Source organism: Lygodium microphyllum, chromosome 12 (assembly GCF_053477565.2).
Source record: "Lygodium microphyllum isolate KBCC chromosome 12, Lygodium_microphyllum_v1.1.10, whole genome shotgun sequence".
Classification (NCBI taxonomy): Eukaryota; Viridiplantae; Streptophyta; class Polypodiopsida; order Schizaeales; family Lygodiaceae; genus Lygodium; species Lygodium microphyllum.
Window position 1 is genome coordinate 105,167,738 of NC_141146.1, and position 24,927 is coordinate 105,192,664.

The 24,927-nt window shown below is 41.8% G+C and overlaps 1 protein-coding gene and 1 pseudogene across 1 annotated transcript; both read right to left on the reverse strand.

The window, feature by feature from the left end:
- Positions 1-11,361: 11,361 nt before the first annotated feature.
- LOC148028131 (cytochrome P450 71AU50-like) lies at positions 11,362-12,756 on the reverse strand. Its single transcript, XM_087689001.1, has 2 exons — positions 12,727-12,756; positions 11,362-12,598 (listed from the first exon to the last, which is right to left on the reverse strand). The coding sequence occupies exon 2, from the start codon at positions 12,545-12,547 to the stop codon at positions 11,969-11,971; it is 579 nt and encodes a 192-aa protein (XP_087545127.1). The 5' UTR covers positions 12,548-12,598; positions 12,727-12,756; the 3' UTR covers positions 11,362-11,968.
- Positions 12,757-20,469: 7,713 nt separating this feature from the next.
- Positions 20,470-24,560, reverse strand: LOC148028132 (DEAD-box ATP-dependent RNA helicase 38-like; annotated as a pseudogene).
- Between the last annotated feature and the right edge of the window lie 367 nt (positions 24,561-24,927).

The window sequence follows — 24,927 nt, forward strand, 5'->3', positions numbered from 1 at the left end:
GCTAGCTGAATAGCACTCATAGAATCCAAATGCAGTGTAGGTATAGTATCAATCCCAAGGTCATGAACCAAAAGGCCCAACCATATGGCCTCCTTACAAGCCTCAGTGGCCACAACATACTCGGCCTTAGTGGTAGAGAGTGTCGTACACTTCTGAACCATGGACATCTAAGAAACAACACCTCTATAGATAAAGACATAGCTAGAAAGTGGACTTTCTACTATCTGCATGTCCTGCATAGTTAGAGTTTGTGTAGCCCACAACTCCTGTATCCTGGCTGCCATTAAAAAACACATATCTGTTGTGCCCTTCAAGTATCTCATGATACCCTTTACGGCATCCCAATGCTTTTTTCCAGATGTAGCCATATAGCGTGCCACAACACCAATTGCAAAGGCAATATCTGGACCAGTGGCTATCATGGCATACATCAAACTACCCACGGCTGATGCATAAGGGATCTTGACCATCTCGGCCCTCTGCTCATCCATTTGTGGACAATCGGTCTGTGAAACCTTCACATAAGAAGGTAATGGACAACCAATAGGCTTTACATCTTGCATGCGAAAACGCTCAAGGACTTTATGAGTGCACTCCCTATGTGAGAGGTAGAGTAGTCCCTGATGCCTGTTGTGCTTAATGTGCATACCAAGACGCATAGCCTCATCATAGGTGAGAGGCTCTCCTACATCTGTAACCAGGACATAATGCATTGAGGGCTCAAATCCATCAGGTGGACATCTATCTCTAGTAGACCATCTCACAACAGGCTTTGCGATGGCCGATCCAACAACCTGGCCATGTGTACCAATTGCTGTTGTAGGCTATCCAACTGGCTGTGTAGGAGCACATGGCTCCTCTTGGAATATAACCTTGCATATCTCTACCACCTTCTTAGGCTACCTATTCATCTTGTCTTCATGGAAGACTACATCATGGTTGCGGATGACTTTCCACGCTTGCAGATCCCAGAGGCAGTAACTCATCTCACTTGCATCCCCATAGCCAAGGAAAATGCATTTGGCACTCTTAGGATCCAACTTACTATGCTTGTCTTTGAGACACAAATCAGAATGCCTCACATCCAAAGACACGTAGATGCACATAAGATGGAGGTTTCCCAGTCCATACCTCCTCTGCAACCTGGAAATCCAAACCACTAGAAGGTTATCTATTTATGACATGCAGAGCTGTACTGACTGCCTCAGCCCAAAAGCTGTGTGGTAAGCCTACATGGCTGAGCATAATGCGTACATGCTTCTGGATGGTTCTATTCATCCACTCAGTCAAACCATTCTGGGGTGGGTATAGGGGGCGGTCAATTGACGCTTAATACCCTTCTCATCACATAGTTGCTCAAAAGCATGTGACACATATTCTCCCCCATTGTCAATCCTCCTAAGGCATTTCACTCTATGCCTAATATGATTTTCAACAAATGCAAGCCATCTCTGAAATACAGCCAAGACATCGGACTTAAGCTTAATGGGATAAGCCCAGACTTTATGCAAAAATTCGTCAATGAACGTAACAAAATACTTTACACATACTCTGTCTGCCATAAAGACAATGCTCACATGAATCAAAATGTGTAGTCAAGGGGCGGTATGTATTACAAACCAGAAAGAATTTTCATTCCCTTCAAGGATATATGGCCCAAACGGGCATGCCAAAGAGATACATGTGGGATGGAACCCACTGACAAAACATGGTCAACAGAAGATCCATCAACTACAAGAGGATAGAGGTTGCCAGCTTTGGCACCTCTAGCAAGCACAAGTCTACCACGGGTGATCTTCTAGGAAAAATCCCCAAATGAAATATGAAACCCAGCGTCATCAAGCTGCCCTGCAGACTTAAGACTGCATGTAAGCGCAGGTACATGATGTGCATCCTGTAATAACAGAAAAGTATAGCTAGTAGAGAATTACAGCCATACATCCCCAATGCCAACAATAGCAAGTGACCTATCATCACCCAAGCGAACTGAACCACCAGAGATAGTGCGGTAGGAGTGGAACCACTCATGGCATGGTGTAACATGAAGCACTCTCTACATCAAGCAAGTTTAAAATAGTAGCAAGAGCACATAAGGCAGTGCGGAATACATCCCATGACTCACTTAGAGTCCCAAGCAAAAACAATGGAGCAACCTCATCATTAAAGGTAATTGTTGGGGATAAAGGCACCTCCGCCTAGCCGCCCGTGTATTACTACACTGACAGTCACCGCCACTGCACACTGCAGCTGGTGGGCACCCGTCACCATTACTTGATTCTTTATTCTTTTAGTGATAGTTTGAATAAAGGAAGGCCCGGTCACACATTGTGACTGTTGGAGTTCCCATTTCTTGTCTCTCTCTTTCTTGCCCTTGCTCTCCCGCCATTGCTCTCGAGTGCAAGCTTCGATCCTTCTCACCTTTCAACTGGTATCAGAGCTCAACTTCCCGACTCTTGAGCTTTGTTCGTGGCATTCTCAACTTCCCATCAACTCCCCACTCACATTGGGTCTCCTTCCCGGCAGCCATATCCGACCTTCCCGAGCTCCCGTCACTCCCCAGCTTCCCAAGCTTCTTCCCGGCCTATTGAGGCACCCTTAGGGCATTCAAGCAAAGGTATTTGATCATTTTCTTCAGGGTTTACTTCAGTTCTCCGGTCTTACAAGCTGTAAACAAGATTGGGGCAGCCACCATTGAAGCTCCCTTGCTTCATATCTCACTTGCCTTTGAACAAGACTTGTTGGGGCTCATTGTGGGCCACCATTGGCCACTTCTCTTGCCCCCCAACACCTCAAAGTTCAGCCACGTGAGCAGCAGGCCTCCCCTACAGATCTGGATAGTTTGCGCCATTTTCTTGTAGCTTGTGTACAACACCAAAGCAGCCCTCTACTTCCTAGTGGTCATTAGCATGATGTTTGGGCTTCATAATGCACTCTTGACATGGTCTATGGCTTGGTCTTCAAGGCTTGAGCATTGGACATTGATTTGGGGCTGATTCAAAACACTGTTTGGGACTGTTTACAGTAGTTCACAATCACGTTATGTTGATGCTACATTGGCAATAAATGCTATGCTTGTCTAGGCATACATAGTCAACCGGTTTGATGGCTATTGGATGCCGATTGACTTGGGGATGGATTGCACATGTTATGCCATCATTTTTGGACTGATTTGCATAATGAAATTTCTTAGTTTTGACAGTCATTCTTGGCTGTAATAACAGTGGGCTGAAGCTCATTTGATTACTTTGGGTTATGTGTATTGATTCCGGGTTATGACTTGGATATATGCAATGAAGTATTGATCTTCGGGGTACGACTTCGAGCTTGGATTCCATTCCGGATGCTTTTGGAAGAGATTTGAAATTACACACTCATTGATATGGTTCATGCTTGATAGTGGTATATGCTTTGACAGTGATGCTCTTTGGGTCTATGCATACCCGTTGCCTACTGCTTGATGCTCATGTCTCAGTTGATTACCCTATGCATATGTTGAGCTTGAGTGCTCATTGAATCTCTATCTTGGATGCATTTTGGATTATCTAGAGTTGTCTTGGATGTTACTTGGCTTTTCAAAGTTTATTGGGATGTACTTGATGTCTTACATGGTTATGGATGCTACATACGGATGCTCTACCGCCTACATGTTCGGGATGTACTATTGATGTACTGTCTTGGACTTATGTCATTGGCACTATGTCTTGCCTTGATTTGAGCTCTTGAGCTCATACATATGGCTTTTGTGCCAATGGGAGCATTCTTGAATGCTTATCAGACATGGCGGTGCTTTTATGCATTGAGCAGTTACATGCTATTGAGCAGTTATAGACACTTGAGACTTTGGGATTTCTTACCCTTTGGGATGATGCATGGTTTATATGTCTTGGTTCATTGTATGTTTATGAGTTGAGTCTCAGATTTGGATCCGTAACTTTGTAAGCTGACACCTACTTGTGTCAAGTTTTGGTAGTGGCAGGAACACTTTGCCCCGTTGACTGGGGGGTGTGCCTACTCACTGGCAGATGTTTGTATGACATGTTTGGGTGTTGGAGTCATGCTTATCGACTGTCATATGCCTATGTTATGCCCGCATGATGCAGGCTTTGGTCTTGGTAGTATTTGATTGTTGGGATTCGATTTTGGCACTGTTAGCTCTCATTTACTGAAATTTGTAATTTATTACAGCAAGCATTTATGTATGGACTGACATGGAATTTTCATACTAAAATATTCTGAAATGATGTACTTTCACTAGTACTTGGTGGACAGCAGCTTTGGTTATACTTTTCTCGCCATTTTCTCTCAATTTTGGTGATTTTTTTGTCATTTTCTGCAGTAAACATCAAGCAGTTTTGAATTATCTACAGTCTTCCAGCCTGCATTATGGCGAGTTCGTCCACCGATCATGCTATTTTCAACATCACTAAGCTTGATGGTACGAATTACTCTTATTGGAAGAGCTAGATTTGGCAGATGTTGGTGCAGAAATCACATATTAAACCTTTGAGGTTGAGCGGGCATCCACCTACAACTATGCCAGATGAGGAATGGCTTGAGCTTGATGAGTTATGCAAGTCCACTATTGTATTATCTCTCACAGAACAAGTTCATTACAATGTCTTTGAGGAAGAACAGAGTGCATGGCAGTTGTGGGATAAAATCAAGAATCTCTATGACAAGAAAAGTCCAGCGAGTTAGATGTATTGGCTGAAGCTGCTTATGGATCTGCGCATGAAGGAGAATGTGACTATGTCTGCTCACTTGAGCCAGTTTCATGCTATACTCATCAAGAACTTGACTTCGCAGGACATCACTTTTGCAGAGGATGTCACTCCTCTTTTCTTGCTTGGTACTCTTAATGAGTCATGGGATGTATTCTGCACTGCATTATGTGCCTCTACTGCTACCTTGAAATTATCTGATGTTGAGAGTGCTCTTCTGTAGGAAGAGGTTAACCGTAAGAATTTGGATGCCTCTCGTGTGTCGCATGCTATGATAGTTAGAGGCAGAAATGATGGATATGGAAAGCATGGCAGTGGCAGTGGCAGTGGCAGTGGCAGTGGCAGTGGCAGTGGCAGTGGCAGTGGCAGCGGCAACAGCAGCGGTCTTGGATGGGATTCTCGGAAATCTCGGTCCAAGTCTCCTGGGAAGTCACGTAGCAAATCTCATGGCAAGAATGCAGATGTTACTTGTCACCATTGTGGGAAAAAGGGCCATATTAGGCCACAATGCCATGAACTACGCAATGAAAGGTGCAAAGATAAGGGGAAAGACAAAGTGTAGGATAAGTCTTCTGATTGCAGCATAGTGCCTACAAAGTCCAGTGTTAAAATTGAAGAGATCAATGAAAGGTGCAAAGATAAGGGGAAAGACAAAGTGTAGGATAAGTCTTCTGATTGCAGCATAGTGCCTGCAAAGTCCAGTGTTAAAATTCAAAAGATCAATGTTATGCAACCTGAGGATATTGATGACGATTATATCCTTGCAGCTTCTTCTAGTGCTTTGCAGATGACAGAGATACACTCTATGTATGCACAGTATTGGCTCTTGGACTCAGGTGCGTCCTTTCATGTGACACCTTACCAAGAGTGGTTTCATTCATACCGTACTATTTTGGGTTCTGTGCGCTTGGGTGATGACAGCTCTCTTGATATTGTGGGCATTGGTGATGTTAGACTGTAGTTTCCTTCTGGCAGTAGTTTTGTTATGCAAGTTGTACGCCATGTACCTACTTTGACACGCAATCTCATGTCAGCTGGACATCTTGATGACGTAGGATATCATGTATCTTTTGGAGACTCTACATGGAAGATCACTCGTGGCAGACTTGTGATTGCGAGAGGTGCCAAGGCTAGCAGCCTCTATCCCTTGATTGTATCCGCTTCTTCTCTTGATCATGTTTTGTCTGTGGGTTCTATCCCACATGTATCTCTTTGGCATGCCTGTTTGGGCCATATGTCTTTGAAGGGAATGAAAATGCTTTCTAGTTTGCAGTACTTACCGCCCCTTGATTATGCATGTTTTGATTCATGTGAGCATTGTCTTTATGGCAGGCAGACTAGGTCTACGCATAAGAAGTCTGGTAGGCCACGCATGAGTGAGCCCTTGGCATTGGTACATTCGAATGTCTGTGGGCCCATGCCTTGCCAATCTATGGGTGGTGCAAAGTATTTTGTTACGTTCATAGATGATTTTCCACGGAAAGTTTGGGCTTATCCCATTAAGATGAAATCCGATGTCTTGGCTGTGTTTCAAAGATGGCTTGCATTGGTTGAGAACCAGTCTGGGTATAGGCTAAAATGCCTAAGGACAGATAATGGGGGTGAGTATTTCTCACGTGATTTTAAGCAGTTATGTGATGAGAGGGGTATTAAGCGTCAGTTGACTACCCCCTACACCCCCCCAGAATGGTTTGGCTGAGCGGATGAATAGAACCATCCAGGAGTATGTACATAGTATGCTTAGCCATGCAGGCCTACCACAGAGCTTTTGGGCTGAGGCAGTTAGTACAACTGTGCATGTCATAAACAGATCACCTTCTAGTGGTTTGGATTTCCAGGTTGCAGAGGAGGTATGGACTAGAAAACCTCCCTCTTATGTGCATCTCCGTGTCTTTGGATGTGAGGCATTTTGCCATGTGCCCAGGGACAAGAGAAGTAAGCTGGATCCTAAGAGTGTCAAATGCATTTTCCTTGGTTATGGGGATGCAGGCAAGATGGGTTACCGTCTCTGGGATGCACATTGCAGGTGGCGGGCACCCGTCACTATCACTTTATTCTTTATTCTTTTAGTGACAGTTTGAATAAAGGAAAGCACGGTCACACATTGTGACTGTTGGAGTTCCCATTTCTTGTCTCTCTCTTTCTTGCTCTTGCTCTCCCGCCATAGCTCTCGAGTGCAAGCTTCGATCCTTCTCACCTTTCAGTAATACCTTGCGAAGTCAAGTTCTTGAGAATAGCATGGAACTGGATCAAATGAGCAAACATTGTCATATTATCCTTCATGCACAGGTCCATAAGCTGCTTCAGCCAATACATCTCTGACTTGCTGGATTTTTCTTGTCATAGAGGTTTTTAATTTTATCCCAAAGCTGCCAAGCACTCTATGCTTCCTCAACCACATTGTAATGCGCATGTTCAATGAGAGAAAAACTGAGGGTGGACTTGCATAACTCATCAAGCTCATTCCATTCGTCATCAGTCATAGTTTCAGGCTGCTCGCCATGTATTCTTAGTGGTTTTATCTATGATTTCTGCACCAATACCTACCAAACTTGGCTCTTCCAATAGGCATAATTCACACTATTAAGCTTAGTGATGTTGAAGATAGTACTGTCAATGGAAGAAGAATCCATAATGCAGTCCAAAACAGTGCAAACAGTTCAAAAATGCTTGCTATTTTCTATTATAAATAGCCTAAAATACCACCAAAACTAAGGAAAAATGACCACAAATTGATAGCTAATGATGTTGCCCACCAAGTACCATCAAAAGTACATACGGACATCAAGCAAACACCTAAGCATGTCAAACGAATCCGTCAGTAAGCCAGCACAACCCCTGTGTAAAAGGGCAAAGTGTACACAACACTAGCAAGACCTGACACAAAGAGGTGTATGCTCAGGGAGTGCGAAGCCCAAATCAGCCCAAGTACATGTATGGGGACCATGGCATATCAACCATGCAACATCAAAGTGAAGACGATCCTAGTCTCAGAAGACTCAAATCTCAATAGCATAAACCACCTACTCAATGACTGTCAAACATCCGACGATGCTCTCACTAACACAAAAGCTGTATGGATCAAGCCAATAAGCTCAAGAAAGGCATATGAGAGCACCAGTGAGGAACGATCCAAGACCAGACATCAATAAGACATCATGAGCATATAGGCTCTGTAGCCTCCAAATAGAGCATCCATAGATATCAACTGTATCCCAAGTACAACTTTGGCCAACCAAGAAATATCCCAAGTAAGTTCCCAAAAGCTAGATGCAAGGCAAGACAAGGCACTAGTAGCAATCGACACCAAACAATGTAAGTAGCATGTAGTAGTGGCATAGGGCAAGCATGTCAAGACCGGTTAGACATAGGTGACATACATGCCATATGTACATCCAAGACAGAGCATCAAATGCATTCCAAAGCCGAGCTCAAGCTCAAATGAAGATTTGGAACCAAAGACAAGCTCAATGTTGTACCTCGAAGGTCAATACTTCATTGCATATCCCAAAGACATAGCCCGAAACCGATAGACATAACCAAACTGGAGGTAAAATAACCTATAAACCAAGGTAGCATAAATCTCAACCAACAATGAAGTGTTCACATCCAAATTAAGGCTCAATAGCTCTCAAATAGCATATCCGGGCATAACCAATGATGACCAAGCATCAATACATCCAACAGGTTACCCGAATGTCAACAAAGAGCATTATACATAAGCAGTCCCTAATAAAACATTGCTGCCCAAAAAATGTACAACAGTAAATCCTTGCATAAATCGAGCTATGGAAGCTCAAACCAAGTCCCAAAGCATCTCAAAACATTAAGCAAACATCCCCAAAGTATCTAGGCATCAAATACCAAGCCTTGGGAGCATGACATTTTCTTATTGTAAATCAACTCACATCTGTTGCAGAAAATGATGTGATCAAAATTTGGCAAATCCGACATCGCCATCACGTCCGGAGCATGCCAAAACCCCAAGTTAAACTCTTATATTGCCTAAATCAGGTTTCGGATGCCCGAGATATGAGAAAAATTTAGATTTTTGAGCTAGATTTTGAAACATGCGCAAAAAAAATGTGAGCTGATTGTGGGGCCTACTGGTTATGCTGAGGATAAGGGGGCAAATGGGGGCATACAAGGTGCCCAATGAAGCCAAGGAACACCTACAAAGAGCTTATGAAGGTCAAGGAGAGGCGGGAGATGAAATCTTACCTCGGGGGAAGAAGCCATGGCTGGCATTGAAGCTCCAAGCTCTAGGTCTTCAATCCGAGCTGAAGTAATGCCGGGCCAAGCTCCATGATCAAGCTCTAATCCAAAGCTCTGATACCAGTTGAAAGGTGAGAAGGATCGAAGCTTTCTTGGAAGTGAGCTATAGTGGAGAGCAAGAGCAAGAATAGAGAGAGACACAAATGGGAACTTCAACAGTCACAATGTGTGACCGGGCCTTCCTTTATTCAAACTGTCACTAAAAGAATAAAGAATAAAGTGACAGTGATGGGTGCCTGCCACCTGTAGTGTGCAGTGGTGGGTACTATCAGTATAGTAATACACGCAGCACGGCTAGGCAAAGGTACCTTTACTCCCAACATCGTGGACATTGGATCCTCTGTCAATATCATGAGTTCAGACTTGATGGAGAGGCTAGGTCTAGAAATTCAAAAAGATGGCTCCACACTTCTCAAGATGGCAGATGACAATCTAAGACAACCAGAAGGTTGCATCACTAAAGTCCATGTTACTGTTGTAGGTGTGGAATGTTATCTGGACTTTAGGGTGATAAGGTTTGTAGAACGTCCTAGCTATCGAGTTTTGCTAGGCAGGCCATGGATTTTATGAACAGACTGTCAAGTCGATATACCCACTGGTCGAGTGATTCTAGGTAGAGGTGTCAATCGTGTAATAGTGGATGCTTACCTTGAGTCTCCTCAGAGTGAGAGAGCTCCTTTATCCTCTACTGAACTAGAAATAGTAGATGATCCATCTAGTAGTTAGACGTCATCGAGCAATGGATCTAAAGAAGTGTCCAATACAAAGGACATTTATCACATCACATTGAATGAGCCGATATAGCCTCAAGATGGAATAAGAGACGTGGACGTTATTGAGTTGGACTTGGTACGCCTAATGATTCTTCGCGACCAATTAAATTAGGTTCCATTGTCAGTTCGGAAGAGAGAGAGGACTATGTGTTCTTGATTCAGGAGTTCCGTGACATCTTCGCTTGGAGATATGACAAACTTAGGGGCATTCCCCCCAGTCTAGCTATGCATACTATTCCTGTAAAGGAAGGTACCCACCCTGTATGTTAGAAAGTAAGGCGTATGCCTTTTGAATTAAGGGACAGGTTGTTATATTCTCTACAATATTTATACTAGTGGGAGAGGACTCATACTCTTTTTCCAATGTAGGCAAGTTGCTACTAAGCTATCATCATCAAGACATACATCAATACTCCTCAACTAGTACATAATCTTCTGGATCATTAATGCATAGTCTTGAATACTCAAGGATTCCCTCTCTACATCATGTAAGTCTTGCATAAGGTGTAGCTTGCAAGCTAGTAGCCATTTCTTATGATGTTACAAACTTAGTCTAATTTTGACTATAAATCAACACATTCTTTCTTTAGTTTTGTTCCAAAACTTTGAAACAAAACCATCAACCACTTCAAATGAATAAGAAATCCCGAGTAGGCCAGTCATACATATATGTATGTATCACATGGGTTCAACATAAGGTGTTTTAAAATACCATTTTTTACACATTTTTTTACATACAGAAGGGTCCCATATAAAGGGGTTATTTATAGATTGAATAGAAAAGGGTTATTCTTTATAAAGAAAAAATTCAAGATAAGGATATTTTTAAATAGACCTTGCACGCACGTGATATAGAGGGTATACACATAGTGCATTACCGGAGTACGAAATGCATGTGTAGTAGCAACCTTCAATGAGTAGCCGTCCCAAAATAGGTCTAGACTATTCTATGTCAAATAGAGACATGTAAGCCTCACAAAATGAAATATGTAACCATAGAAATGTGTAACGCTTGTGCTCTTCAACTTAAGTTCCTAAACACCTCAAGGTGACATTGGTGAAGGGCATGCCAAGCTTTCATTTCCTTACATGAATTCCACAAGATGCTCTTTGTTGATGAAGAACAATGGAAGATAACCCCAAAATGATTTCTTGAAACATCCTCCATCTTCTTTCTTTGCTAGTCATCATGAAACCTTGTTTTGGCAAAACTTCAAAGCCAATCATACTCTTCATGAGCATCCATGTCTCCTTCGAAAAGCCTCGCACCCACCATTGAACTCTTTATGAGCTCTAATACCATGTTGCAATTTGACAGGTGTCATATATACACACACACACACTTATAGACAAAAGTGGTTAAATGGAGCTATTTGAGCTTGTCCTATATTTCTTAATGTGCATACTCCAAATGAGCTAGTTGCTAATCAATGACTAGAAATGTGCTTTATATATCTTTTTGGCACTCACTACACACACAAGTACTCTATCTCCAAGATACAAAGTAATGATGGATTATATATTCTTCTTATTTACCATGCATTATGTGCTCCACCCATCTAATTTGAGCAAGTGGATATTATAGTCTGCGATCATCAACGCTTCAAATATTTCCACACCATGGATATGTACACTTCCTCGTCGCAAAATTGGCTATTCCATGAAAGAAATCCTAGACCACTCTTCCACCCAGGCCAAGTTTATGGTTTGGGTACGAAAAGTTAATTAGAATTTGTATGCCAACTTGCACAAAACCTAGCCTTTCCTTCCTTGTTCTGGCTTCCTCTAGTGTCATCACATCTTCCTTAAACTCTATTTGGGTCTCCAAAAAACACTCCACACTCGTAACAATATCATTTTGATTTTTATGACCTACGAATGCAGAAAGGGTGCATTCATAAAACAAAGTTCTACATACATTTGGTTGTATTTATAGAAAGAACATGCACACACACAAAGAGATATTCCCTTTACTAGCTTACTCCAAAGTTACCTAGCACATACAAGTGCGCTTGCTTATTAGGCTCGGATATATGTAAAAGGATAATTTTTCTACGAGTAGTTAGGATATCATCATGTGTCACGTAACTTTTAGTCCAAGACATTAGCATTCTATAGAAAAGAGTTTTTCCCCTTGAAAAGAGAGATTGGCAACCATCTCGTAGCTCTGGAGGGAAGGACTACGACTAAATAAAGTTTTTATGTCCGTATGGTGAGGCGTGGAGTGGGGATGGCAACGAGGTGAGTCGCGCGAGAGACTACCAAGCCAAAGCTTTCGGACAGGTCGACTTGCTCTTGGCCGGGCGGCAACTCCCAATGGAAGGTGTGAATGAGGCGCGCGAGGGCAAACTCGACGATGCTCGCGCCGAGAGTCAGGCCAGGGCAGATCCTGCGGCCGGCTCCGAAGGGCAGGAACTGGAAATGCTGGCCTCGAAAGTCCAATGCACTGCCCTGATCGCCGGACAGGAGGAAGCGCTCAGGAAGGAACTGTGCCGGGCGGTCCCACAGCTTGGGGTCCCGGGCCATGGCCCATGCATGCACCATGACGCGAGTGCCCTTGGGGAGGTGGTAGCCGCCCACCACGCAAGCCTGGCTGGACATGCGGGGCGTCAGGAACGGTCCTGGCACGTGCAGGCGCAACGTCTCCTTCACTACAGCCCTCAGATACCCCAGCCTCGCCATGTCCTCTTCCTCCACCATCCTCTCCCTGCCCACCGCCTCGTCCGCCTCCTTCTGTAGCTTCGCCAGCTCCTCTGGGTTGGCCATGAGCTCCGCCATTGCCCAATCCAATGTCGAGCTTGCTGAATCAATCACTCCCACAAGAAGCTCCTGCGAAAGCACAGGCCAAGGAGAATTAGAAGAACCACGAGTCTATTATAAAGCATCCTGTCTCCTAACTACATTAATCCAATATATCGATGGCGCCATATAGCTGGAATTTGTGAAACCATGAGTACCTGGAGTAGCTGCTTTACCCTGTCCTTGTTTTCCGGCTTATGTAAAAAAATTTATGATAGAAAATATTCAGAATTGGCTGTGAACAATTTTTTGTGTCTGTACAGAAGGGGATTGCAGCCTGTCCCACAGGACCACTGCACACAAACGTGGTTGTAACTCTCCAACGAGAGCTCCAATTGGAGAGTTTTCTAGCTCTAGTCGAAGGTGGCAATCCCCTCTACACAATGAGTATAGTTATGTAATAACAAGTCTTATATGGAAATTTTATATTAAGAAATGTGTGGCTAAATTGTGCAATCCAACACCTTGTTTACAACTGGGAGAGGCCTGTTTTGAATAGTCATACCCTGTAGGGTCTAACCAAGTTATCAAACTAAATTAGGGCCTTTGGGAGACCTATGAGCACCCTAGGAGACTTGCAAATACTTCCCCAAACTACAAATACCCTTATAAACACTTGTGGAAGTCTACAATAACATGTATAAGCCAATTATGAGTTGAAAGTTATCCTATAAATCATTGTGGGTTGGAAGTCACTACCAATATGATCCAAACCATTGTCACCATGGCCAAATGCATTTCCAACAAGATCATAACCTTGTCAAACATGATCCAACATAAGTATAACTTCCAAACAAGGGCATATACTTGCCAATATAGACATAGGCATACCACTATGAGTACCATTGTCAAGTTCATAGACATCTCAATGTCAGAATGGGTAGATGAGTGTCACCATAAGTGTCATTGCTAACAAAATTCAATGTATCAATATAATTTGCAATTATGATAGAATCTCTAAGGCATAATTATACCACATCCATAGTCCAATTAGAATCAAAACACCTATCATGCACTCCCATGTATACCATAGTTGCAATGCTCCATAGTAGTGCACTTCGATTACTTGACAAAGAGTGCATAAGGAAGATTGAAGCCTCAATGGTTCCAAAGTGCTAAGATATCCAATACTCAAGGAAGAGGAATGCCTAAGATGCAAGCAGCACTATGAGAGAAGCTCAACAATGAGAATGAAGGTCTAGAGCCAAAATTCCCCACTTTGTAGTTCCTAATAGCCTTTTGATATTGTAGAAGAGTGGAAGAAATAGAGATGTGGGTGAATCTTCTTTTTATAGCTATGATAGAATTAAAGCAAGATTTGCAAACCCAACTCCTAGAATAGATCCACTAAAGAGAGTTGTACCTTTCACATGAGATTTCAAAAAGGTATTTGGAATGGACTTCAAGCAATTCTATGAGCTGTCGAAGTAGAAGCAAGATATGCACAAGTGGGCTCTTGATCTTTTTTGATTTGCTATTATGCAGTTTAGTTGTTGAAAATTGCTATTCAATGGAGGGCTTGAGTTAGCTCAGGAAGGGCTTGTTTTAAGCTCCATGGCTTCTTGAAAAGGACCCGATGCTGATCCATACTACGCAGTTGCTATAACTCCCTGAGAAGAACTTGCACCTATCACTAAGATCTTCCATGATCTTCGAGTGACTTCTTTTCTGCCCTTCTCAAAAACATAGTCGTTGCTCACATTCTTCAATAACCGTCTTTAGCATGAATTCAACAAGCATAGGAACTTCTTCAAGTGTCCTGTCATTCATCAAGTACTACCATGACCAGCTTTAGAAGAGACTCACATAGAAAACTTGTATCATAAGAGTTGTTGTTTCTATTAAAAAAAGACATTTGAAAATTTTGGCACACATATTGTACCCATGCTATAGCAATGCCATCAAATTTAGACCATGCATTTTCACTTTCTTCAAGAAAATTATTGAGGCAATGACCCATCCACAGCCCATTCTGTTGGTCAAGCTTTTTCCCATGGCCGTTAGAGGGCCATAGCTCATCAGGCCTGTTCAACTTTATTGAGATGACAAGCTCAACACATGCGGACATTAATGATGGACCGCCTAGTTAGATGGGTCCACACATCTACACTTAGCACGTCGGTGGTCATTATGACTCTCACATGGCCACTCAATCATTACTTATTATATTCAGGTTGTTACATCTATTTACAGCTAGCATAGTTATAGCACCAGTCGACTAGTGTAGTCAGTTATGCATTGTTTGACTTAGTAGGCCACTTTCTTTTATGTTGTATCTTATCTATACTTTGTGTACATTTTAAAGTGTGTGGAAGAAGAAGAAGAAACCAGCAAGAAAACGTTTTGGCCTCCATCTCTCTTCTTGTCTCGTGAGTGAGCTTCTCCTTGTGCATTCTGTGTGTATTCGGCGCAACATCTTGAGCAAGTCCCCCCACCACGCGATTCTTGACATGGTATCAGAGCTGCACCACTAATTGAGGGTGGTTTTGAAGGCTAAAGCAAAGGAGAGGAGCCAAGGATTAGACCAAGCAAGCAACGGGTAAGAAGCTATTCCATTCTCTACTTCTTCTCTTGGACAGTGCCTGTGGAGGCACCGAAAGCAAGGCAGAGCAAAAATCTCATATTGCAATGAGATTTGGTGTGCGCGAAGAGCGCTATGTATTCTGCAAAAAAAAACCCTCTAGGGCTTTTGCCGCTACTATTTTGGCCATCCGAGGTCATTTTAGGCCCCGTTTTAGACTCGCAAGGTTGCGGACAACAATTCGAGGTATCCTGCAATTTCAGCTGTGTCTGCCGTATACAAGTGCACAGGTTACAGATTTCAGATCTGTAAGTTCAAGGTGTTTACCAGCAAATAAACACAAGATTTATCTGCAAACTGGTTGCAGATTGCATGTATTGTTGAGCAGACAGTGAAAAAGGCTGTCTGGTATATTGATCTGCACTACAGGTCGAGGGTTGCAGAATATTTGCTTGCTGTTTGGTATTAGTTTTATAATAATGGCAAAGAACAGTGGAAACCCCATCATTGAGAAGCTTGACAAGAACAACTACCCTTCATGGAAGTTTTATGTCACGAACTTCCTTATTGGAAAAGGCCTCTACAAGTTTGTTTCAGGTAAAGAAAAGGAGCCGGAGGTGAGTGATCCTCCAATTGCAAAAGAGACAAAGGCACAAAATGAATGGAATGCAAAAGACAAAAAGGTCATGTATTGGCTGTCTGCAGTAATTGACAATAATATGCTGGGACATATTAGAAATGCAGAGAATTCATATGCAGCTTGGACCATACTTGAAAGCATGTTTTCCGTAAATACAAAGGCACGAAAGATTCAACTCAAGCAAGAGTTGAATACATTGAAGAAAGGGAAGATGTCTATCAATGAGTATGCACTGAAGGTAAGGAGCATTGCAGATGCCTTGGCAGCGATTGATGCAATGCCCGATGATGATGATTTGGTGTCATCTACCTTGGGTGGACTTAACAATGAAAAGGCTTGGACGTATTTTGTAACTTCCGTATATGTCAGAAAGCCATTTCCAGATTTCGATGAGTTGGTCTCCCTTATGATCACTGAAGAGATCAACATGCAGAGTGAGACATCTGAAAAAAGTGGTGAACTGGTCCAAGCTTTCTACTCCCAGTTCAGGAAGGGACATGGCACGTCCTCTTCAAGAGGCCGTGTTACAGGATGTGGTAGTGACAACCATCAAAACAGATTGAATCAACAATTTGGCAATATGCAGGTTTCAGGAGGTCGTGGTAACTTTAGAGGCAAGGGGAGGTTTAGAGGAAGAGGTGGATGGCAGACAACTCTGGTATTGTGTGTCACTACTGTGGCAAAAAAAGTCATATTGTAGCCTAATGTTATACTAAGAAAGATGATATTTGCAGTGGTAAGTTGCAACAAGGAAACTATGCATCATCTTCATGACAGAATGAAGACAAAAATGAACGTCTGTTTGTTATGCAGCATATGCTGAATGCTATTACAGGAAAGGGAACACATGATGATGTTTGGTATGTTGATTCAGTGCATCCAATCATATGACCAGCCATGCAGAATGGTTTGGAGAGATGTAAGATTTGCAAAATATAGGTTATGTGCAGACGGGTGATGATTCATGCCACCCAATTTCACACATTGGAAAAGTTACCTTGTCCTTGCATGATGGTAAGACAAAGAGTCTTTCAGATGTATTACATGTGCCATCTATTACAAAGAACTTGGTGTCAGTTGGTCAGATGGTAGAGCAAGGGCTGCAAATTAGATTTAATGCAAAGGGTTGCTTTGTAGAAGACTTCAATGACAAGTGTAGGTTGGTTGCAAAGGGAAGTAGAGTTGGACGTATGTTTACTCTAGATGTTGGAATTCCTACTATGAATGCTGCTATGTATGCTAAAGGAAAAGGTGTTGTTGCAGATATTGAAATTTGGCACAAACGCATTGGACATACAAATGTACAAAGGCTGAAATTAATGCAGTCCAAAGGGTTAGTTACAGGTTTGCCTACATTTAGAATTGCAGAATTTCATAAGGTATGCGAAGCATGTTAGTTTGGTAAGTAGGCAAGACAACCCTTTTCACATGACAGAGATATAAGCAGAAATATCCTTGATGTTGTGCATACATATATTTGGGGGCCTACACAAAATGTATCTCTTGGAGGCAGTTCATACTTTGTCACATTCATTGATGATTGTTCTAGAAAGCTGTGGGTATATTTTATGAAGGAAAAGAGTGAAGCATTTGAGCACTTTAGAACTTTCAAGGCTGCAGTTGAAAGAGAAACAGGCTTGAAAGTAAAGTGCTTGAGGTCAGATGGAGGGGGAGAGTACCTCTCGAATGAGTTCAGTGATTTTTTGAGGTCTCATGGGATAAAGAGACAATTCACATGTAGGTATACCCCACAGCAAAATGGGGTTGCAGAAAGGAAAAATAGGCATATTGCAGAAGTTGCACGTGCCTTGATGGTTGAAAAGAATATGCCTAAGCATTTTTTGTCTGAGGCTGTTCATACTACTATTTATATAATGAATAGAACTCCCATAGCTGCAGTTCATGGTATGACCCTCGAAGAATGTTTTACATGTAAGAAGCCTGATGTCTCACACTTGAAAGTGTCTTCTATCAGGACACCGGGTGTACAGAGAGCTCATAGCAATGTAAAGGCTCCATTGAGTGATTCAGTGGTACGCAGATCTAGCAGGGTCAGATATCCTGTTAAAAGATTTGGTTTTGAAGGTTATGCAGCTCACCATTATGCTTATATGGTGAAACTAGTTGAGAATGTTGAGCCCACTTATTTTGAGGATGCTGTTGGTCATACTCATTGGGATGCAGCAATGGAGGAGGAGATGGCTGCATTAGAGGCCAATAAGACTTGGGATCTAGTATCATTGCCGAAGGGCAAGAAAGCTATTGGATGTAAGTGGGTTTATAAGATTAAGCACAATGCAGATGGTTCTACTAGTAGGTACAAAGCTAGGCTGGTTGCAAAAGGCTATGCCCAAACATATGGCATAGATTATGAAGAAACCTTCAGTCCAGTTGCTAGGATGGCAACTGTTAGATGTGTGATTGCTTTGGCAACAGCCAAAGGTTGGAGGTTGCAGAAAATGGATGTGAAGAATGCCTTCTTGCACGGTGATTTGCAGGAAGAAGTGTATATGGATCAGCCAGCAGGTTATGAAGATTTAGAGCACCCCACGTATGTGTGCAGGTTGAAGAAGGTGCTCTATGGGCTCAAGCAAGCACCTAGAGCATGGTCTGACAAGATCAGAGAGTATCTTGTCAATATTGTCTTTTATGTTTCTGATGCTGATCACTCACTTTGTGTGAGAAAGGGAGATGCAGGTTTGGTCATCATAGTCATCTATGTGGATGACTTGATTATTACAGGTGATAGTGATAGTGGGATTGCTGAAGTCAAGGACTTTTTGAAGAAGAAGTTTGAGATGAAGGATTTAGGTGAGCTAAGGTACTTCCTTGGCATTGAGGTGATCAGATGTGATGATGGTATATGGTTGTCCCAAAGACAGTATGGCTTGGATATGTTGTCCAAGTATGGTATGACAGCATCAAACCACTTTCAGTCCCGTTGGAGCAGAATGTAAAGTTGAGTACTGATGTTGGGGATGAGATAGAATACCCTACTATGTTCAGGAGGATAGTGGGGAGTTTGATCTACATGACCATTACAAGGCCAGACTTGAGCTACGTTGTTGGTCTTGTGAGTCAGTTTATGCAAGTACCTAGAAAGCCACATTTGGATGCAGTCAGATGCATATTGAGATATGTGAAGTCCACATTACATTATGGACTTTTCTATGAGGCAGGTACAGATGTACATGTGTTTGGATACACAGATGCAGATTGGGCTGGTAGTATGTCTGATAGAAGATCTACCAGCGGAACATGTTCTCTCTTGGTAGTGCAGCAGTTACTTGGAGCAGCAAAAAGCAAACTACAGTTGCTTTGTCGAGTACAGAGGTTGAGTATAGAGGTGCTACTGTTGCAGCATGTGAGGTAGTATGACTGCAAAAGTTATTGGCTGATTTAGATGTGCAAGTGGAAGGTCCAGTTGTCATTTATTGTGACAACATGAGCAGTATACAGTTGGCTAGGAACCTTGTGTTCCATGCTAGGACAAAACATATTGAGGTACACTACCACTTTGTGAGAGAGAAGGTACTAGCAGGTGAGATTGACTTGGTGTATGTCAGCACATAGGATCAGATAGCTGACATCTTCACAAAGGCATTGGGTACAAAGAAGCTTCAAAAGTTTCGAAGCTTACTTGGAGTTGCAGAGATGCAGTTGAGCTTGAGGGGGAGTGTTGAGATGACAAGCTCAACACATGCGGACATTAATGATGGACCGCCTGGTTAGATGGGTCCACACGTCTACACTTAGCACGTGGGTGGTCATTATGACTCTTATATTGCCACTGACTCATTACTTATTATATTCAGGTTGTTACACCTATTTACAGCGGGCATAGTTATAGCGCCAGTCGACTAGTGTAGTCAGTTATGCATTGTTTGACTTAGTAGGCCACTTTCCTTTATGTTGTATCTTATCTATACTTTGTGTACATTGTAAAGTGTGTGGAAGAAGAAGAAGAAACTGGCAAGAAAACGTTTTGGCCTCCATCTCTCTTCTTGTTTCTTGAGTGAGCTTATCCTTGTGCATTCTATGTGTGTTCGGCGCAGCATCTTGAGCAAGTCCCCCCACCACGCGATTCTTAACAAACTTTGATGAAGATAAAGCTGAAGGTTTAATGAATTTGTGAGAAACATTCAATGCCTTCGTTGATGATTTGGTGGGCCACGGGTATTTGATATCGTTGTCTTTCAGAAGCCAGTGTCAAATTCTTGCTATGAGACCCAAGAAAAGAATTTCCCTCCTATCTATGATCCAAATAATAAAGGCGATGTTGCATGGTATGTAACAATGATTGCTTGCATCTACAAGCTACCCTCTGATGACGATGTGTGCGGAACTAAATGGCCCTTGGAGTGGCCCAAGTGGCTCAAGACAAGCTCCAACATGGTTGGAAGGTCAAAAGGGAGTGTATGGCAAAGCAGTGTGTTGTCCAGAAGTTTTACATTACAGGATTGGGCATCAATTGGAAGAAGATCAGGAATATGATGTGAGTCTTTCAGCTACTATCCCAGAACTATGATCTCCTTCATGTTGATCACTTGTTCAGTAGGCTAAAAAGAGGTGCAACATCATCATTGTTGTGGTGGAGATGGGCTATCTATTGAGACTAGAGGGGTGGGTGATAAAATCTTAACTGGTGGTCTTATTTTCCAGCTATTTCTATAGCTTCTTTGCCAATTATTTCAAGAGCTCCTTTTACAGCTATCAAGCCTCTTTAGCAACCACCTACAATTATTCAATCTGTTTAGACACCCCAACAGCCAATGGTGATACAAAGCTGTGTCCCAACCACATAGGAGCAACAGTTAACTGCAACAAACACTTTAGGAAGGTCTGATGCTACTGATAGTTCCACCGCATCTTCATTGGGACCGCCTATTGATGGAATTGCTAACGACTTTCTAGCACCATTTTTACAGACTAGTTTCATGCCATCATCGCATGTTTCTCAAATTCTTCAACCTGGTCAGACTCATCAACCTATTTCATTAGGATCATCTGAACCCAATGTTTCTCAACCAGTGCAAGTCCAACCACCACTACCAAGTGGGTCACTCCCTCTTTTGTATTCCTCTAGAGGGGAAAATGTGGCGTTATTTCCACCTGTTGCGCAATCTCAATCAGTTAACTCTAGCTAAATGTTTGGGATTTTTCCTTCGTATGCTTCATAACCCTTCATGGCTACAAAGGATTTGCAGCCTCCCCTTCCGCCAAGTCCACCACCTATGGCTTCACAAGTTGGAATTTCAATGTCTCATCCCTCTGTTGGGCTAGCACCCAAATCAGACATCATCCATGTTAACATTCGATAGCTCTTGGGTATCTAAATCCCCAATGATTGGACCATAGATCTTGCTTCCACTCTAGCTTTGCTTCTCATCTTCTTGAGTGCCCCATTTTTTTGAGCTTGAAGCCTTGTGTGAAGCTCTTAGTTAAACCTTGCAAAGCAAAATGAATTGATCTCATGGCCCAAATCCCTGTTTGAAAATGGAAAATATGGTAGTCTATGTGCTCAACGAGGTATGTGGGATGCTTGCCCCAAGGTTGTGTAGGCAAATCTGAAGCATAAAGAGCAAGACATGTTGGAAGGCTATCCTCCATGGTTGTTTGAGAAAAAGTTTGGCAATAATAGAGAGAGAAAACCTCCTTTCAAAAATTAATAGAGTTTTAGGTTGTCACTAACTTCTAGGAGTCCTTCTTGGCAAGTTTACCTCTAAAATTTGAATGGGGTTTGAAAATGAACTACCATTTTTGTCCCCTTGTCTCTAGATTTGTCCAAGCCCCATGCCATAGCTTGTGTGATCTTCAAGAAGCTGCCATCCCTAGCTGTAGTACTTCTATGTATCTGTAATAAAATAGGGTTTTTAGTGTTTTGAAAGGGGAAATGATCAAAGGCTAAAAAGAGGAGCAAATATGAAAATAGGGCCCAGCATAGAAAAACATGGAAAACACTTGCACAATCCAAGGAGTTAATGGTTGCAAATACATGCTTTACATGTGAATAGGAGGGACACATGGCAAGGAACTATCCTAATAGGAACCAAGTTGAAAGTAAGGAAGATTAGAGGTAAAGTTTCCAAGTCAGATTTAACCAACACAAGTCTCTCCATTCTAAAGTGATTCCTGCCCCAACCCTTATGGCCCTCACATATGTGTGCTTCTACACTTGCAAACCATAACAAATCACCACTTGCAAAGCAATCTCTACCCTAGATTTTGTTTGTTTCTTAGACTAGAGAACAAGTCTCAAGATGGAAGGTGACACAAATTGCATGTTATTCACTCACATTTGCACATGAATAGTGCATTGTTATTAAAGCTCCAACACCAACTTCACACATGACTAGCTTTTTTTTGCAACTTGCAACTTTATATGATCACATGACAAACATGCCATTATTCATCTAGCAGGACAACAATCACCATACTAAAACAAGAGTTAAAAAATGCAACCATCGAGATGTTGCACCTTAGGAATAGATCAATTGAAGTATCTTTCTATCTTCTTCAAATTTTCTTCATCTATTTTGTTTGCAAAGAGATTGAAAGCAACACCTACAAGAAATTTTCACTCAATACAATCCTCTCCATATCATCTAAATCAGCTTGATTGAGGAAAATCAATGCATACCTTTTTTGCCAAACCAACTACTCCTTCCAATTTTGTGCAGGTACAATTCATAGTCTGGCTCGTGGGGGTATTCATTTTTTTACTAGTAGATCATAGTTGACCACGAGAGTGACTTGAGCTCCCCACCACAAAAAGGCCTCACAATAAAAAGAAACCAAACAATACTAAGAAAGCCAAATAAAGTTACACCAAAAAACCTGTTGGTCCATTTTCAGGTCCATTTTGAGGAATCTTGTACCTAATAGTTTACATCTAAAAGGAACCTACAGTTAAATGCACTTGATTAAAACCTTGAGCGAGCACATCTGTTGTTATAAAAATACATGTCACTCCAGACCTAAATTCATTTATGAAAAGGTCACAATCCTCAAAAGATATGCCACCATTAATGGATGTGCATGTTGTCTCATTGCTGCCGGTCTACCATGTAATTGTAATTGCCTTGCACTACTTTGGGTTTTGACAAAAATAATTGCATGCCTAAACTTTTTGGTAGTAGGAAATATTCGATCAATAAGCATAGAAATTTTGGTTAATTCATTTTAGCACTTTACATGATATTGCTTGATAACATCAAGAGAGAGGTCTTCTTTGTTTACAAACACAATGTTTGCCTTGGGGGCTATCTTTATTGTGAACTCCCTCACTTGATCATTGAATGTTGTAGAAAAAAACAACACTTGCATATTCAAGAAGTGTAAACTTGACCCCATTATGAGTTATGATGATGCACATAAGGTAACATAATACAAATACACAAACTTAAGTCAGCATATTTAGCCTGGTTATCAACTGATGATGTGACAAATGGTTATCAACGTATGAAATGACAAATGGTTTCAAATAAAGCTAGAGGGGTAGACATAACACCAAATCTCCTTCCCAAGAGACTTGATACAACAAGAGAAAGGTTATTTCTTTATTCTACATGCTATTAAGGAAAATATCCATATATATGCACCTCACACCCACCACTATTTTTTGTGATGTACTTAATGATATGTGAAGAATCATCTTGGAAACCATTACCAATAGTAACACAGAGAAAACATGCTCAGGTCCGCAACTATACAGCCAAAAATTCTAAATGTGATACCCATAGTTTCTAGAAAAGTTCACCATTATTATTGTCAAAACATTGTTATCAAGGAGATAACCCCAATCTATAAGAGAGAATAATGCAGAAAAGAAAGAATCATATACATAATAAAGCAAACCTGTGCCAGCATATGATTAGCTTAATCAAAAACCAACACTTTTATGTGGTTGGTGCTCCTGATTTTTACAGTCATTCCTTTTTTAATGGTCCCTGGTTGTGTACCAATCACAACTGCATCAACAATTTGCTCATGCTTTGGTCTTGAAGAAGAGTTGCTATTGGCAAAATATGAAGAGATGGCATGAATAGAAGTGATGCCCAAAAATTTGGCCATATTTTGAAGCACCTAATCATTCTGCTAGGAAATCACACCGTTAGACAACATGAGCAAATTATAGAAATGAAATTCCTTCAAAATACATATGAAAATACATGGATAGCCAATTCTCTAGTTGGACAAGCACAGAATACCTGAGGTACTTTTCGAAGCAGGATCAACCCTGCTCAACATTTTGAGGATGAAACATGTAGTCTTGCTGGACCCATTATGAGCCTGTGCAATAAGATGGTGGTATGGTGGAGTTAGGATCATAGGTAGAGCAACTGATTGGATTTTGCTTAGGTCTCACAGAGTTCATCTCGGAGTAGAGCACTTGCAGGAGCTTGCATGATAGGTTTAGATCCTCAAATGTATTTGCAGAAGCATAAATTGTATTTTTGCCTGCCAAGACCTGACATGTATCAATGACCAATGAGAAACTTAACTTAGTAGAGATACGACAACACATTTTGTCCTTAAAGTCCAATTCAATCCATCGTTTGCCATTGAATCCAAGCTCTCTATTGTCCTAAATCACAAATTCTTTATTGTGAGATAAAGATATTCCTAAAAAAGCCTAATTTTCATAGAACTACAGCAAGAAAACAAGGATGACTTATAGCTTTAATGGAAGCTTCTGACAATTCCACGAAATCAAGCTTGCCTAACTTCAATTTGACCTCAAGAGTATCAACATCATCACCTGTGAAGGTTTGGTCTTTAGAGGCCTCTTCATCTTTGGAGGCCTCTTTGGAGAGGGACAAGGATCTCATCTTGGATGTGGACTCCCCATCTTCTGACCCCTTTTCGCGGCCATCTTCTGGTGGCGTGGACTCCAAAGGCTCCTCTTTTTCTTTCTCTCACTTTTTGTCTATTGGGTTGGAAGTCTTTTGTGCTTTTGTTTCCGTACTACTCCTGCTAGCCAGTGGACACCGTAGCCGAACTACGAGAATAGGAAAATACTTACTTGGCTTGCTTTTTTTCACCCATCCCAAATTTGAAGTAAGCAGGATAAATTGTTGCAAAAACATTCTAAGAAAAAGATCTTTTTGGCCCATCCCTAACCCATCCTATTATTTGTTGGATGCCTTACCTTCATTTAGAATCCCCCTCGAACAAAAGCAAGTTGGACTATTTTAG